This window comes from Hydractinia symbiolongicarpus, chromosome 10 (assembly GCF_029227915.1).
Source record: "Hydractinia symbiolongicarpus strain clone_291-10 chromosome 10, HSymV2.1, whole genome shotgun sequence".
Classification (NCBI taxonomy): Eukaryota; Metazoa; Cnidaria; class Hydrozoa; order Anthoathecata; family Hydractiniidae; genus Hydractinia; species Hydractinia symbiolongicarpus.
In genome coordinates, this window is record NC_079884.1 from 7456810 (window position 1) to 7471531 (window position 14722).

At 32.4% G+C, this 14722-nt stretch overlaps 1 protein-coding gene across 1 annotated transcript; it reads left to right on the forward strand.

Moving 5' to 3' along the window:
- The first annotated feature begins 10465 nt into the window (after positions 1-10465).
- On the forward strand, positions 10466-12064 carry LOC130612823 (uncharacterized). The gene has a single exon (XM_057434172.1). The coding sequence runs from the start codon at positions 10466-10468 to the stop codon at positions 12062-12064; it is 1599 nt and encodes a 532-aa protein (XP_057290155.1).
- The last annotated feature ends 2658 nt before the right edge of the window (positions 12065-14722 follow it).

Below are 14722 nucleotides of genomic sequence, written 5' to 3' on the forward strand. Positions count from 1 at the left end.
GTGTAAACTGTCCAGCTGGTTTATTATTCAACGAGAAATGGAACGCTTGCTTGTATGAAGGGAAATACGTCACAAAACCAATTCATCATTATTAATTAAACATATAAGAATATTATATAATGTTATTTAGAAATCTATTTATCGTTTTATTTGACCTAAAATACTGATACTAGAAAAATCCTCTTAATAACGTCTTCATGTTTCTATCAAAGTTAATCGATTTAGTGTTGCAAGTCCAGCTTTAATCTTTTTGTCGTGATAAATTAACAGTTTGTTAAATAGTATTTAATTTTTAGTTGCAATTTATTTTTAGTTTTAGTTGCGTATTGTTTTTATAATTAACATAAAGAGAAACATTAATCGAGATTCATGTTGTGCATTTTTTTCTGACACTTATAGTTGCTGTATATGGGCTATTGAGGGTCTTGCAAAATTGAGGCATAAAGTGCTTGTTCTCTATAAATTCTTCGCTGTTAAAGATTATAGATAGACAAAAGGAATAAATTAATCATTATAATTATAATTAATTATTTTCATAATTAATTTTTGTGTGTCATCATTAGCAATTGTGAAAGTGGATAAATACTATTACTGACTTTACATTAAATGCTTTATAACACACTTAAACATTGACAAAGGCGAATTAAAAAGCCAGCAAAACTTGAACAATTTCTACATACTCACATCATTATTGAATCTAAATAGATAACACTGTTCATTCGGAGACTCTACTATGGTGTTTTTTTAATGCCTAAGAACTTTTAGGGCTGAAAATTTTTAGGCATTAAGAAACATGTTATATTACTTTCGTGAAACGAGCAAAAGAAAAAAAAAGCAAGCCATCTATGTATATTTCCGTGTGACATCGTTCTGAGAACACAAAAGCTACAGTGGAAACAACTTCCGATAAAATGCGCTATTATTTTTATCAATACATGCTGTTCGGTATGTTCAGTCTATTTAAAATCAGTCTTTAAGGCCACGTGCATTAGCAATAAAGCATATCGGTACTTGCACGCAGCCATAAATTATACAACACCATGTAACATTCACGTGACAACGCTGTTTTCTAACTTCCTTATGACTAAAATAATGCAAGAGACAGCAGTTTCATAACAAGATATGGAGTTTGTAGAATCTTCTTTACGCGAGTCAAACAAATAATATATAAAGCAGCCATATAAAAAAGCTCTACTCTCTTGATTTTTCCTTTACTTTGTTGACAATTGATTGTTATTTTAGAATTAAATATGTTATACTATAGCTGACCTTTGAGAAATGACCAGGAGTTTCACGGAGAAATTCTATTCAGACCTTCAGTTTTAATTGGTGGCAGCAAACCTATGGATGGAGAATTTAAAAATGCATAACATGTGTCAATTTGAAGAAAACCAGTTCTTTAAAGAAATAATATTCTTCATATCAATACTTATGACTTGTATTAAATTTCTGACAAAAACTAACCTAAATTAAAACAAACGACATATTAAGAGTAGCACAAAGCATATGTAAGCATATTTAGGCATGTGTGCAATATTGGAGTTGAAAACATGCTCATGTGACCGATTATATGTTGTCTACTACTTATGTAGGGTTAAGGTATTTCAAAATGTAATGAACAAGTAAACGTGACTGTTTGAGAAAAGTAATTGTAAAAAATCTGTTCTGATGATGCTTGCATTCTTTACGGTACTTTTTTGCTTTTGTACAAGTTAAAGGTAGCGATTTTTCTGATTAAGGACGCAGTGTTTTACTTTTTGTATGACAAGATCAAGACATATTAATAAAAAACTTTCACAATTAATCTTAGTTAATCTTTTTCTTGTCATATTAATTAGTTAGTTTAAATTCGAAATTGACACCTTATATAATATTAGCTAATTTGTAACAATCTGTCTTTCAAAAAATATATAGGACCGTAAAATTGGAACTGCAATGAGCACAAGTCATAGTCAAACACTTATAAAGCAAATTCAATGTTTTTAACGCAATCTCTAATAATAATAATCCATCTATAGTTTCCGTAATAGAAGAAATTCCGTAATAGAAGAAATGTGGAAGCAACAGACTTCAAAGTATTAGAGCATACTTTTCGATACTAAAGAACTTCCTTTGAAGTGAAAAAGCAATTTTTTATAAGGATATTAGATAAATTTTGATGAAGTGAGTAAGTCAGTAACGCGAAGTTTTAACGTCCTTAGGGATTTCATCGTAATGACTGGTTATTCTTCCCCTCCAACGGTAAATAAGTTACATTACAAGCTAGAGATACGTGTAGCCTTGCTCTAACTTGTTTGCCTGTCGCACAGGTCAAGATGCGGTCAGTAGATGGCTCCAAATGGGCTAACAACACTACATTTAAAGGACCCCGGAGTGAAGACTGGAACCTGCAGCCTTATGATTACAAGTTGACAGCACTATCACTACTCCATCTACGCTCCTAATGACGAAACAAAATTAACCATAATAATGTACATTTAGGCATAACTTGCATTTTCTTAGCGCATGACTTTTGTGTAGTAACCTTTCATAACGTTTTAATTTCACTTATAACCTTCCGTTATAATTATTAAAGATCGCATACTTAATGAGGTCAGATTTTTGCCTTGCCACGTTGATCTTGAAAAGTTCATCGGATACGTAGTGTACCAGCGTGGAGCAATTTATTTGTGATGCAAATATTCTTTTGTTTGTTATGTAACAATTGCATCAAATGGTTTGCTTCGTTGGGTATATAAGGGACATTTCTAGAATAATATTTTAAAGAACTTGATCATCAAGGATTCACTCAACACTAGAAAAAGATGAATGCTTTTATCACCTTTCTCACATTAGTCGCCGGTAAGATTATATTTCATTTCTTCAAAATTAGTTTTCCTTTTTATTGAATACCTTTTTATAATATTATAATTTTACTGAGTTAAAAGTGCATGCAAGAATTATTTTCAACAATCTTCTTTAGTAATACTTTGCTACTTATATTTAATTATTATAGCTCTCCTAAAGTTTTATATTTATTTTTACAATTAGAATGATAATTTTACTAACGATCTTCATTTTCTGTTAGGTGCTTGCGCACTTAAAGTTGCAGACGTAACTGGTCCAACTCCACCTCCAGTAACTTGTAAGTATAAACATGTATCTTTGATCGAATTCCACAACAAAAGAAGGAAGGTAGCTTTTATACTGTAAAATACATCTTCCTAAAAAGATTTTAGAAATAATTGTTAGTTTAATGAGAATAAACAACCACCATTTTTTATCTTAATGAAAACATTGAGACTGATTCATCATTATTTTATTTAGGTCCAAATTCATTGTGTGATGGAAAGCATGATGGAAATTATCCCTACGTTTACCATCACACAACACGTGATAATTATTTTGTCCAATGTGTTGGTGGACTTGCTCATTGTCAAGCATGTTGGCCATTGACTTTGAAATTCAAAAAGGAATGCAACCAATGCTTATACTCTCTAAGTGGTAAGTTGTCTATAATACAAAGATAAATGATTATAAAGATCGACAATTTCACATAGGTTATATGTTCTATATCTTTACTTGTTTAGATCCATGTCATACAACAAAATCATGGATTCCAGAAGTCCGGTACCACTGTCCTGATAACTGTCCCAGCAAAGGACCTTACTTCAAAGGTAACATGGCCGATCACCATCAACCAAAACATTACATTGCTTGTTGGAATGGACAAACCGTTGGATGTGTAAACTGTCCAGCTGGTTTATTATTCAACGAGAAATGGAACGCTTGTCTGTATGAAGGAAAATACGTCACAAAACCAGTTTATCACTATTAACTAACTAAAAAGGATTAATGTTTTTTACGAATCTATTTATTTATTTGTTTGGTTTAAAATATTGGTTCCTTTTTCTTTTATCCTTTATGGTACAATTTACTCGCAACGTATGTAAGTATTTAATACGCTTGTGCAAGCCCTGGCCAATTTTCTTGCTCACCGTTAAAAATTTAAATGCTGTTAAATATTATTTAATTTTCATTGCAATTTATTTTTAATTGTGTATTGTATTTATAATTAAGATAAAGACAGATGCAAATAACTGTGTTGCATATTTTGTATATGCTAGTTAATGTAAATGCTGGGATGATTTAGTGGCAGTGCATTCGGTTTTCGAGCCCCACTCCGGCACACTATAATTGTGGTGTTGTCAGCCCATTTGGTGTCATCTACTTTAAATAAAGGGGGGAGAACAACAAAACCGCTTTGCTAAGTGTTTTAATCAAAAGAACGCTGAAACTATTGTACTATGTGCTACACCAATAAGACAAAGCTTCTTGCTATCCACGTTCATGAAAAGAAGATCTGTCGTAGTTGGTACATTCTTGTTCTTTATGTATTACCAAAAACAGAAGCGTTTATAATAGCTGACTGTGTAATTTGCGCTATCGATAAAAACTTACAGTTAGGTGAAGACAAATAGGTGTTGTAAGATCACAAATAAATGTTGTAACGTTACCAAGACGTGTTTCACAATGCGAATTATCTTAATGGATTAAAAATATAAATACTATCACGTCATGAACAAGCGAGTTTCGACAGCTACAGCTGTCATCGACGGGCAATGATCGTAATCATCTTCCCTACTATTTATGGTTTCTTTTACTTTTCTTGCTGTCCAACCAGACTCTCGGTCTATGGTCTTTTTATTGTCCCAGTCTATAACATGATCATTCTTCCAGCTATGGTCCACAATCTCATTTTTGTTTGTATCTGCGTTGCGTACAACTCTTTTGTGCTCTTGCACACGTTGTTTAAACATTCTTTTTGTTTCACCGACATAAACAGCATCACAATCCTTACACGGGATTTCGTAGACAATATTACATTGACTCTCTAGACATATTTTGTCTTTCGGATGCGAGAGTATACTACGTAGCATGTTTTTAGATTGAAAAACTGGCTTTATTTTATGATCTTTCAATACTCGACGAAGTATATTACTTGTCCCTGGTATATATGGCATACATACATTGGCTACTGGTTCATTTTCTGCATCTTCCCCGTCAATGCTCTTATCAGGCCTGTTCATGATTTTCCTCTCAACTCCATTTGCAAGTAAGGCGTTGTTTATATGAAATAACTCTTTTTTTCGGTCATTCTCTCCACTGACTACATTGTTGCTCTGTCCAGTAATGAGGACACTACACTTTCTTTGCAGGGCATTTGGTGATTGTGTAGTTGAGATATTGATCAGTATGAGTTTGTTTGCGGTATACTGATAGTGATAAGTTACCACCGTTGAGAGACACTAGCGTGTCTAAGAAAGGAAGCGTACCGTTCTACTCGTGTTCAATTATAAATTGAATCTTCGAGTAAAAGAAACCATAAGTAGTATACACAGAAATACTCATATCAATAGTATTTCCTATCAACTTCCAGAAATATGGTTACCCACACTTCGGAAAGCGAACTTTTAAGAAAAAAGTGCAAAAAATGGTTCGGGACAAACGTAAAAAAAAGCAAACTTTTAGAAAAAGAAACGTAACATAAAGCAAACTTTTAGAAAAAGGAGAGTTTTAATCAATTTATTGCTTCCATCTGAGTCTGTGAAAAAGTTAATTACTTTAATTGCTGTGATCTGATTGGTTAATTTCGATCCTCTAATTATCTCTTCAAATAATAAATAGCCAAAGATGATTACGATCTTTGCCGTCGATGACAGCTGTAGCTGTGGAAACGTAGCCTAGAATAAACTCGCTTGTTCATGACATGTAATATTTATATTATTCAATGACGATGACTGAACAGATAAGTGGTAATAGTTTTAAAAAAAAAAATCGTAATGGAGTTTTACATTTAAAATAATTACAAAACGTTCGTTCGTTCGTTCGTTCGTTCGTTCGTTGTATTTTCCAAATTTTGAATAAAACATTACTTATCAAGTTACTTTAAAAATTTTAAAAATCTTTTTTGGTTCTTTAAGTATTCGATATTTAAAATTTTGAAATTCAGAATTTTTGTCTTGATATAACTAATAAAGATGGCACTAAATTCCTAACTCTAATTAAAAGAAGATCACTGGTCACTTCATAACTTTGCTCATGTGAAGACATCATCAGTGGCAAAAGTCTACATTGCCAAAAAATTTAAAAATAATAAAGTCATGAATTAATACAGAAATCTTTAAAATAAACATCTTAAGAAGGAAAAGAGATTTTAAAAAAATTTGATAGGCAATTTTCTTCTTCTATAACAATCGTGGTATTTTTGTCGGTGTTTTAGTAGCGGTTTTGCTGTCACATTGTAATTCCAGGTAGTTGTTGGATCGTATATTAAGTTTGGTTTTATGGTTACGTCGTAGTTTCATTGTTAAGTATTGTCGTCATGGGCTGGTGTTATCGTTGTGTTGTGAAGTTGCATTGCTAATTGTTCTTTTCTTAACGTCACGTAGTAATTTAATCTTTCAATATCAATTTTAATGTTGTGTATCTATTTTCGCGATACGTGGTAGCTTTATCGATACTGAGGTACCGTCATCCTTTGTATTTGGGTAGCATGTTGCAGTGGACTCTCTGAGAAGAGACAGGGGCGAGGGGTTGGGTGAGTTTACAATAAAGATATCAAATTATCTTAGAACTTACAGAATATGAGCAGGTTACTTGTTCGAAATAGGGAGAAGTTTAACATAGAAAGTTCATTGCATTTCTCTAAAGAACATAGCGTCATATTTTAGTCGAAAAGGACAAGCTTGACTTTTTAGTAATTTATGATCTAATACGTCCTACCGGTGATTTTAATTAGATTTTTTGGTGAAACAGAACAAACAAGGTTAATCTAAATTGACTGAGTAATTATTGATCGATATAATTGGTTGACTAAGTTGCTGCAATTTTAATACTCGTAAAAACAATGATATTGCATTACAAGCGGTGGTAAAGAATGGCGAATTTGGGTGTTACGTAATTATTGAACGGCTCCTGCATAAAAAATAATATATTTTAACCCATAAAATGTTGTCTTCTCAAGTGCGGAGGATTATATTAACTATCACTCTAATTATTTATTGTCCAACAGAGAAGCATTGAGATGTTTACAAACGCTGCTTAGTGTAAATATCCGCGTTGCTTAAAAAAAGGATTTTTACCTTTATTTCGTCATCACGTTGCCTGAGTAAATGTTTCAATGCAGGTTTTTTTAAAAGTTTGTCTGAATTGCACATAACCCCACGTGTTCTTATTTTTGTACTTTTTCAGCCTAAAATGATCTTATTTGCTTTCTTCTTAAAAAATATTGAAATATATTTTAAGGATGATGATGAATATTTTTAAGATTGAAAGAAATAGATGATGTTAAAGCCATTGTTCTTCTATCTAGATTCTTATAAAAACGAAGTGTATCATAGTTAAGTCCAGTAAATAAAATACCTGCGAAGATGAACATGAAAACAAACACCCGCTGAAGAAGAAGAGCATGGGGAAGGCAAGTGGACGGCGTTTTGCTTGAAAAAAAGGTCCGGTATTTCTAGTTAAATTTAAGTTAAAAGTTCTAGAAAAAAGTTATAAATCTTAAAAGAGCTGAAAAGTGACAAAAAATATTTATTGGGAAAGAGTTAATGATGCGGTGCGTGATAAATCTATAGTACTCTCCCAAGGTGAGTAAAACTGGTAAAACTTTATTAATAATCAAGACTCGGCTCAGAGACAAAATTTACGTAAAATGCACTTATCTTGCCATATTTCTTCTCTATAATGACCATCTTCTGGCCTCTTTAGGTCACTAATGCTTCATCCAAAAACTTCTTGGGAGAGAAACCAACCCATTCATCATAATATCAACCGTTGACTGACACAATGTATCTCACAAGTTATATTTAACCGTTTGAAATCTTGCGGTTTTATTTACTTTTCATTATTGCGACATGACAAAGCGTTTAGACTTCATAAATCAAACCACGTAATCACTGAACGCATGTGTACCATGAGGCAATGTTGCGGTGATATATCCGCATGGGACAAGTAGCTGCACGCTTTTTTTTAGATAAAAATGCTTTTTAAAAATATCAGGCTGGAAATTCAGGTCAAATAAAGAAATTCAAAGTATTTTATTAAATTTAAAGTAAGAATAATAACCAGCCTGATTGGAGTTCTGATATTTTTTTTAAAAAGCGTGTATTACCTACGTAAGTCCTAGAAAACGAAACCCCCAGTTTCGCTATTTCAACATTGAAGAGAAACGATTAGGTAATTAAAGTACAAAATTGAAAGGCATTGTTTCTTTTTTATCCACTATTAAACAAAATGTTTAAATGCACATTGGCCTCAAAAGAAGACCAGCTGAACGTCGCCTATCGCCTGCTCCTTCTTATTATTATGCATAAAAAATTTTTGCAAAAGGCTTTCGTAACAACTTTACACGAGCATCGAATTTTATCCAATATTAATACAAAAATAAAGGATTACCACAAGCTGTACCGCATAATACGCAGAGGTCTAAGCGCCAACCGAACTTGTGTTTATTGAAGTGACTATGTAGCCCAGGGTAGCATGGAATTTCACTTAATAACCAAGCTTCAGGAATGAGCTCGAAAATGAGGGAGAAAATGTTATGTTATTAGGCTTCCCTGTATTAGTATTTTCGATAAGAATTTGCATCTCATCAACGTTTTTTCATAAACATATGTAGCTAGCTAACTATCAAAGTTAAAAACTTTTAGATGGAGGTGATAAAAAATTATCTATTGTCCAACAGAGAAGCATTGAGGTCTTTATGTAGTGTAAATATCTGCGTTGATTAAAAAAGATTGACGCTGGTTGTTACATCAACAGTAAAATTTGATATTGTTGTTGGTTCTTGTAGGATGCCTTGTAGAAATTGATATAAAAACCGTTTCCCATGCTTCTTGTAATTTGATTTTCGTGTTAGTTTAAGAGCGCTAACCTTATCAGAATCCTTGAAAACCTGTATTACCCGAATCTATAATCCAGGCAGTTAGTGAGCGGTTAAATTGTGAAGGTAATGCTCAATTAACCTATCACACATTTAGCCACGTTGTTGTTTCATTCTTAAACAAATATCCTACGTGTTGATTGTAGCAATAAATAGAATCGTTGACATATGCTCAATTAAACATGCTTTTCAAATTAAATAATAAGGAAGTTCTAATTATAAGAACGAACGATGCGTCGGTGGAAAGAGAAATGAATTGAACATTTATGTTGGCTGACAGCAACGCCTTATTTGCATATGGTTTCGTATGCTCTGAGTGTACTCCAACATGTTCTTTCTATTGCTGATTTGATTTTTAGTTTCTCTTCACGTTGCTTAGCTAGCTCTTGGTTATTAAACGAAACGTGTGCGGTGAAATTTATGAGGCTATAAAATCAAAATGTCATAACAATAGAAATTTTTGGAGCAAAAAAAAAATGCTTAGTCTGTTAGAATTTGCTAAAAGATATTTTATCTTCTTTTATGTTTGTTTTAATCAATCTTTTCTATAACAGCCGTGTTTGCAATTTGTCTGTCCGTTACGGAAACACGAAATGCGATATATAAAGGACGGGCGACCCCTTGGATTTTATCACGGGTTGACGACTCGTCTTTATAATAATTTAAAGATCTACTGTATATATAAATTAAAACCTGAGATCTTTTTGCAAATTGATACATTGTTAAATTTAGTTACAAGTTTTTGATATACAAACACCATACGTGCTGATTAGAGGATTCAAATGTTTCCTGACGCTATCTGCGGGATATGAGCATAACAATTAAACAACAATTAAACTTCCATAAAAAGTTGAGAAAAGTCGAGTGTCTGGATTTAGTTTTCATTCAATGTTGTTAAGTCTTACAGAAGAGTATGTAGATTTTACTAGCGCTCAAAAAAGACAACTATATGCAATCCACATGTTGCATTAAAAAAATAAGATTATATCGTTTCTCCCTCTCCATATGTCAAAGGGAATACATTTCTTAGAATTCAATTTTAATAAAAAAAGGCTTTGTTTAAGTATAAAAAGCAATTGAAAAAGATAATTAATTGACTAATGATTAACATGGAGTTGTCAATGCTGTTTGTTTTTCTAAAACTAAAGTAGAAATTTTATTGATATTTGTGAACACTTAATGGTTTTAAAGTCTCAAAAAATAAATATGGATGTATCGATTATTCAGTTTTTTTATTTACCTTTGCCAAAATATTTATTTTTAATTGCTTATTGTTAAAAAAAAGTCGGCAAAAAGTTGTGTAAATCTTTTTAATTCGACACTTGAAAAATATTTAGTCACTTGAAAAATATTTGTCACTTTAAATTTTTTGTTGACTAAATTTAATCAGTAAATTTTTTAAGAAAAAAATTTCTTTTAAAATACCAAAAAATTTTAAAGTTAAAATATCCAACCTTTTTATCCTTCTAATTCACCGTTCCCGTAAAAGAGAGTTTTCGCAATGCATTGTGGTAAATGTAGTCAAAAACATAAACAATCATGGAGGCGTCAGGAGAAAAAACACTTAATACAGATATTTTATCAGCTTGTTCAACACCTAAAAACAGCTTTTTTCAAAGCTTTACTTCACCAAACAACATCGAAGTTTTCTTAGACAATTTATCTACAGATTTCACCGTAGAGAATGCTACAAACATTGGGAATTTGCCAGGAACTTCAACAACAAACGCTGCAGCTGGGGGAGGATTTACATGTTGTGTACCTTTATGTTACAACAACTCAAAAAGAAACAGAGAATTGTCGTTTTACGTCATTCCAAAAGATGAAGGTTTAAGAAAGACTTGGCTTTCAAAAATAAGTAGAAAAAACTTTAAACCAACATCAGGCCATAGAGTATGCTCTGCTCATTTTGAAGGTGGTAAAAAAACGTACATGAACAATATTCCAACGATTGTACCAAAAACTATAGCACCTACACCGGTTAAAAAAAGAAACACCATGACTAGTCTTGGTTTAAAAAGAAAGCTACCTTCCCCTGAAAAACCTAAAGATCCTGAGCTGACTGTAGAGGAGGCATTACAGCAAGAGATTCAAAAATTGGAAGCCACCATAGCTAATATGAAAGTTGAAATAACAAAAAAAGAAAACTCATTATTAGCAGAGATAAATTCTTTACAAACAGAAGTTGATGAAAATAAATTTACAGTGGACAGATTTAAATACAACACTGCACATTTTAAATTTTACACTGGTTTTGAAAGCTACGAAATGTTTAAACTTGTACTTGAATATTTACAACCAGCTGCTGACTCTCTAATATACTGGGGATCAAATACTAACATTGAAAACACAAAAACCTATAATGGTAAACGTGGGCGATCCAGAGCTACAACAGCTGAAACAGAATTTTTTATGATTCTTATTAGACTTCGCTGTGGATTTCCTATTGAAGACATGGCAATACGATTTAACATGTCGACTAGTAATGTAAGTCGAATATTCATTACTTGGATAGACTTTTTGCACACTCAACTGAGAGTACTTCCTATATGGGCTTCAAAAAAAACAGTAGCAGAGACAATGCCAAAATGTTTTAAAGATTTATATCCCACAACACGTGTTATAATAGACTGTACAGAAATATTTACAGAGATGCCTTCTTCATACCGCAGCCAATCAGCTACTTTTTCCAGCTATAAACATCACAACACTGCTAAAGGATTGGTAGGGATTGCACCAAGTGGAGCAGTTACATTCGTATCTGATTTATATGCTGGAAGAAGTAGTGACCAAAAAATTACTCGACACAGTGGAATTTTAAATTTATTAGAACATGGTGACTCGTTAATGGCTGATCGAGGATTCGATATTGAAGAGGATTTACCTGATGGAGTAACTCTTAATATACCTGCGTTTCTAAAAGGTAAAACACAACTAGATTTGGGAGAAGAACTTGAAACTAGAAGAATTGCTTCTGTAAGAGTTCATGTGGAGAGAGCAATTAATCGAGTTAAAAACTTTAGAATTTTACAGTCAATATTTCCATTGTCAATGGCACCTGATTTAAATAAAGTCTGGGTAATTTGCTGTTATTTAGTCAATTTTCTTCCACCACTTATAGCACAGAATGAGGAATAAACAATATATATATATGAATATAAAATGTATATAAAAATATATATGCTATGTATCTTTAAATATTTCGTTGGACATAAAGTCAAAATAAAATTTTGTCAGACATGGTAACCAATTCGTGTTCCATTTTTCACTCTCAAACTTTAAAGTTTCAATGTGCATAAATTTTTCAGTATAAACTATAAAATCCAATTCACTAATTCCAGTTACTGCCATGACACCTTGGCACTGAAAATAATATATGTGACTCCGTTTAAGTTTGGGTTCTTCATCACACATTTGCAAAAAAAAACTTTTGTCGCCACATGCTTCTTCGATCGTCAAATCTTTTTTTGAAAAAGGGCATTTAACTTCAATTGCTTTTGTTTCGCTAACAATTCCATCTGGACTGCAACCCAACCAAGGCCATTTAGGATTTATAAAAAAACCACATTTTTCCACAGTAACTTCTTTTGCTAATTCATATTTTTTTACTGCAATACTTTCCGTAGAAATTCCATAATTACAGGCTTCTGAAAAAAAAGACTTATTTTGACACAAAATCTTTTTCAACAATGAAGTTGGAAAGACCCCTTTACGCCTGTTTATTACACTTCCAAAATTAGATGCAGTTAACCTTTTTTTTCGTTCTGCAAACCACGCTTTGCTATTAGATTGCTTTATCGTTTTCTCTTCAATATTCTTAATTTCTTTGCATGTTACACTCAAATGATTTTTCACGAAATTAAGATTAAGCTCTGTCAGCAGGGTACTTTCAATATCAAAATTAAAGTTTTCAATGAGTGCATTAATATGTTTTCTAACTGGTGCATTTTCCTCTGCTTCCATCTCACAGTTTGTCACAGATGTTGTGAAAAAAGAGCAAGGCTCATAGTCATTTCCTTGTAGCAAAGTAGCCATTGTTACTCCTTGTTTAAGTTTTAATAAGTTCCCACTAAGCTGCTTCATTTTTTCACTTGATGGTTCTCTTGCAAATAACGGTGTCGAACAGTGCTTTCGGTCACCAGTAACTATTGGTCTTTTGCGACTTTTATTTTTGTCCTTTTCAAAATCAGCCTTTTCAAACTGCAAGTTTGAAAATAAAATAGCCTCAGAGTTCGCAGCTTCACCAGGTACATGCCACTGTTGCAAAACATCTGTACATACTTTATCATCAGGAACACTTTTCAGTTCTAGTTCCCTGTAATCTACAAGCTGGTAAAGGACTGCAGCGACATGCTTACAACAACCCCCTGCTCCAGCTTTGCAGTTGCATTTAGCATATAAAACATCTCCAGATTTTTGACAAAGGTGAATGTACACGCTGTATTGAATTTTCTTCATGGAGGCTGTTACCAGGCATTTAACAATAAACAAACTTGTATTTGCAACAATATTTGGTTTTACTCTGACCTTCTTCACGAAATGCTCTTTAAATAACCTGTATCCCAGAATTTTGTGCTTAATTGCACCTCTAGATTTATTATCCACTTCTAAAGTATCTTCTACCATATACTTTTGTAGTTTTTTATGAGAAATGGCAGGCAAAAGAGATAAGTCTTTGGACCATTCTTTTATACTACAGGTCAGTTCCTCTTCTTCGTCTCTTTCAATTTCCTGATTTGAAATTTCTCTGAAAACTGGCCTTGATACCGTGCTAGAGCTTTGAGAAAAGCTAGGCTCAAGGGCAGTATCATTATCCGTAAAAAATATACTTAAATCTTCATTAAAATCCATTATAAGTTGTCGTTTCACTATCCTTCCCTCAAATAAGCCTTTTTCTACTTTGTTTTGTTAAACACTTGATTAATCTATTACAGAGATAAAGTTTTTACAAAGAGCTATGATCATGGAGATAATTATTTTGTAACAAAACATGATTACTCTCCACAATATATTGCTACGGTTATTTAATTGTTACACGCAAGCAATTTTTTTTAATTTCGGTTTTTTTTCTTGACTTCAAGTACCACAATGCATTGCGCATCTCACTCTTTATGGGAACGGTGAATTTATAAGCAATAAACTTTTAATACATACAAAAAGAAAAAGTCGCTGACAAAACTTAATCGAAAAAACTTAAAGTCGGTAAAAATGAATGATTGGTAAAACAGTCGGTAAAAATATAGATAAAAATAAAATAATAAAAAAAATAAAAATATAATATATTAGTCAATGAGCCAAAAGTTGGTCACTTTTATGACTAAGAGATTTATGTTATAGTTTACCGTAAATGACCTATTAAACGCCCTGGACGAAACCACTTTGGAATAAACGCCCACGGTCGTTTATTTTTCTCCACAATATTAGTGGGCTTAACCAATTATTAGCGTGGTTAAATTTTCTATCCACAGATTTTATATATTTGGAACTGGGCCTGTAATTGGTCATTTATGGTATATATAGAAAATAAAACCTTAAAAAAAATTACATTTTAGTTTTTTAAGTCTTTCTGGATCTTGAATATCTTTCTTCCCCTACCTCGTTTTAACTTGAAACTTCCATATAAAGAAAATAGACGGCCCTAAAATCTTTTTTTTGTACTTGTTATGTAATTCCACGCAGAACGCCAATTATAGTCGCGAGGTTCTCACATCATGGTTAAAATTAACGACCCATGCTTTTTTATTGTAACAGATGTAACTAATAGGGAGAATGTTATGTAATATCAAGCCGTTTGTG

What these genes read in the sequence shown, in the direction of transcription:
- LOC130612823 (XM_057434172.1), top strand. Translation starts at nt 10,466, where the DNA reads ATGGAGGCGTCAGGAGAAAAAACACTTAATACAGATATTTTATCAGCT.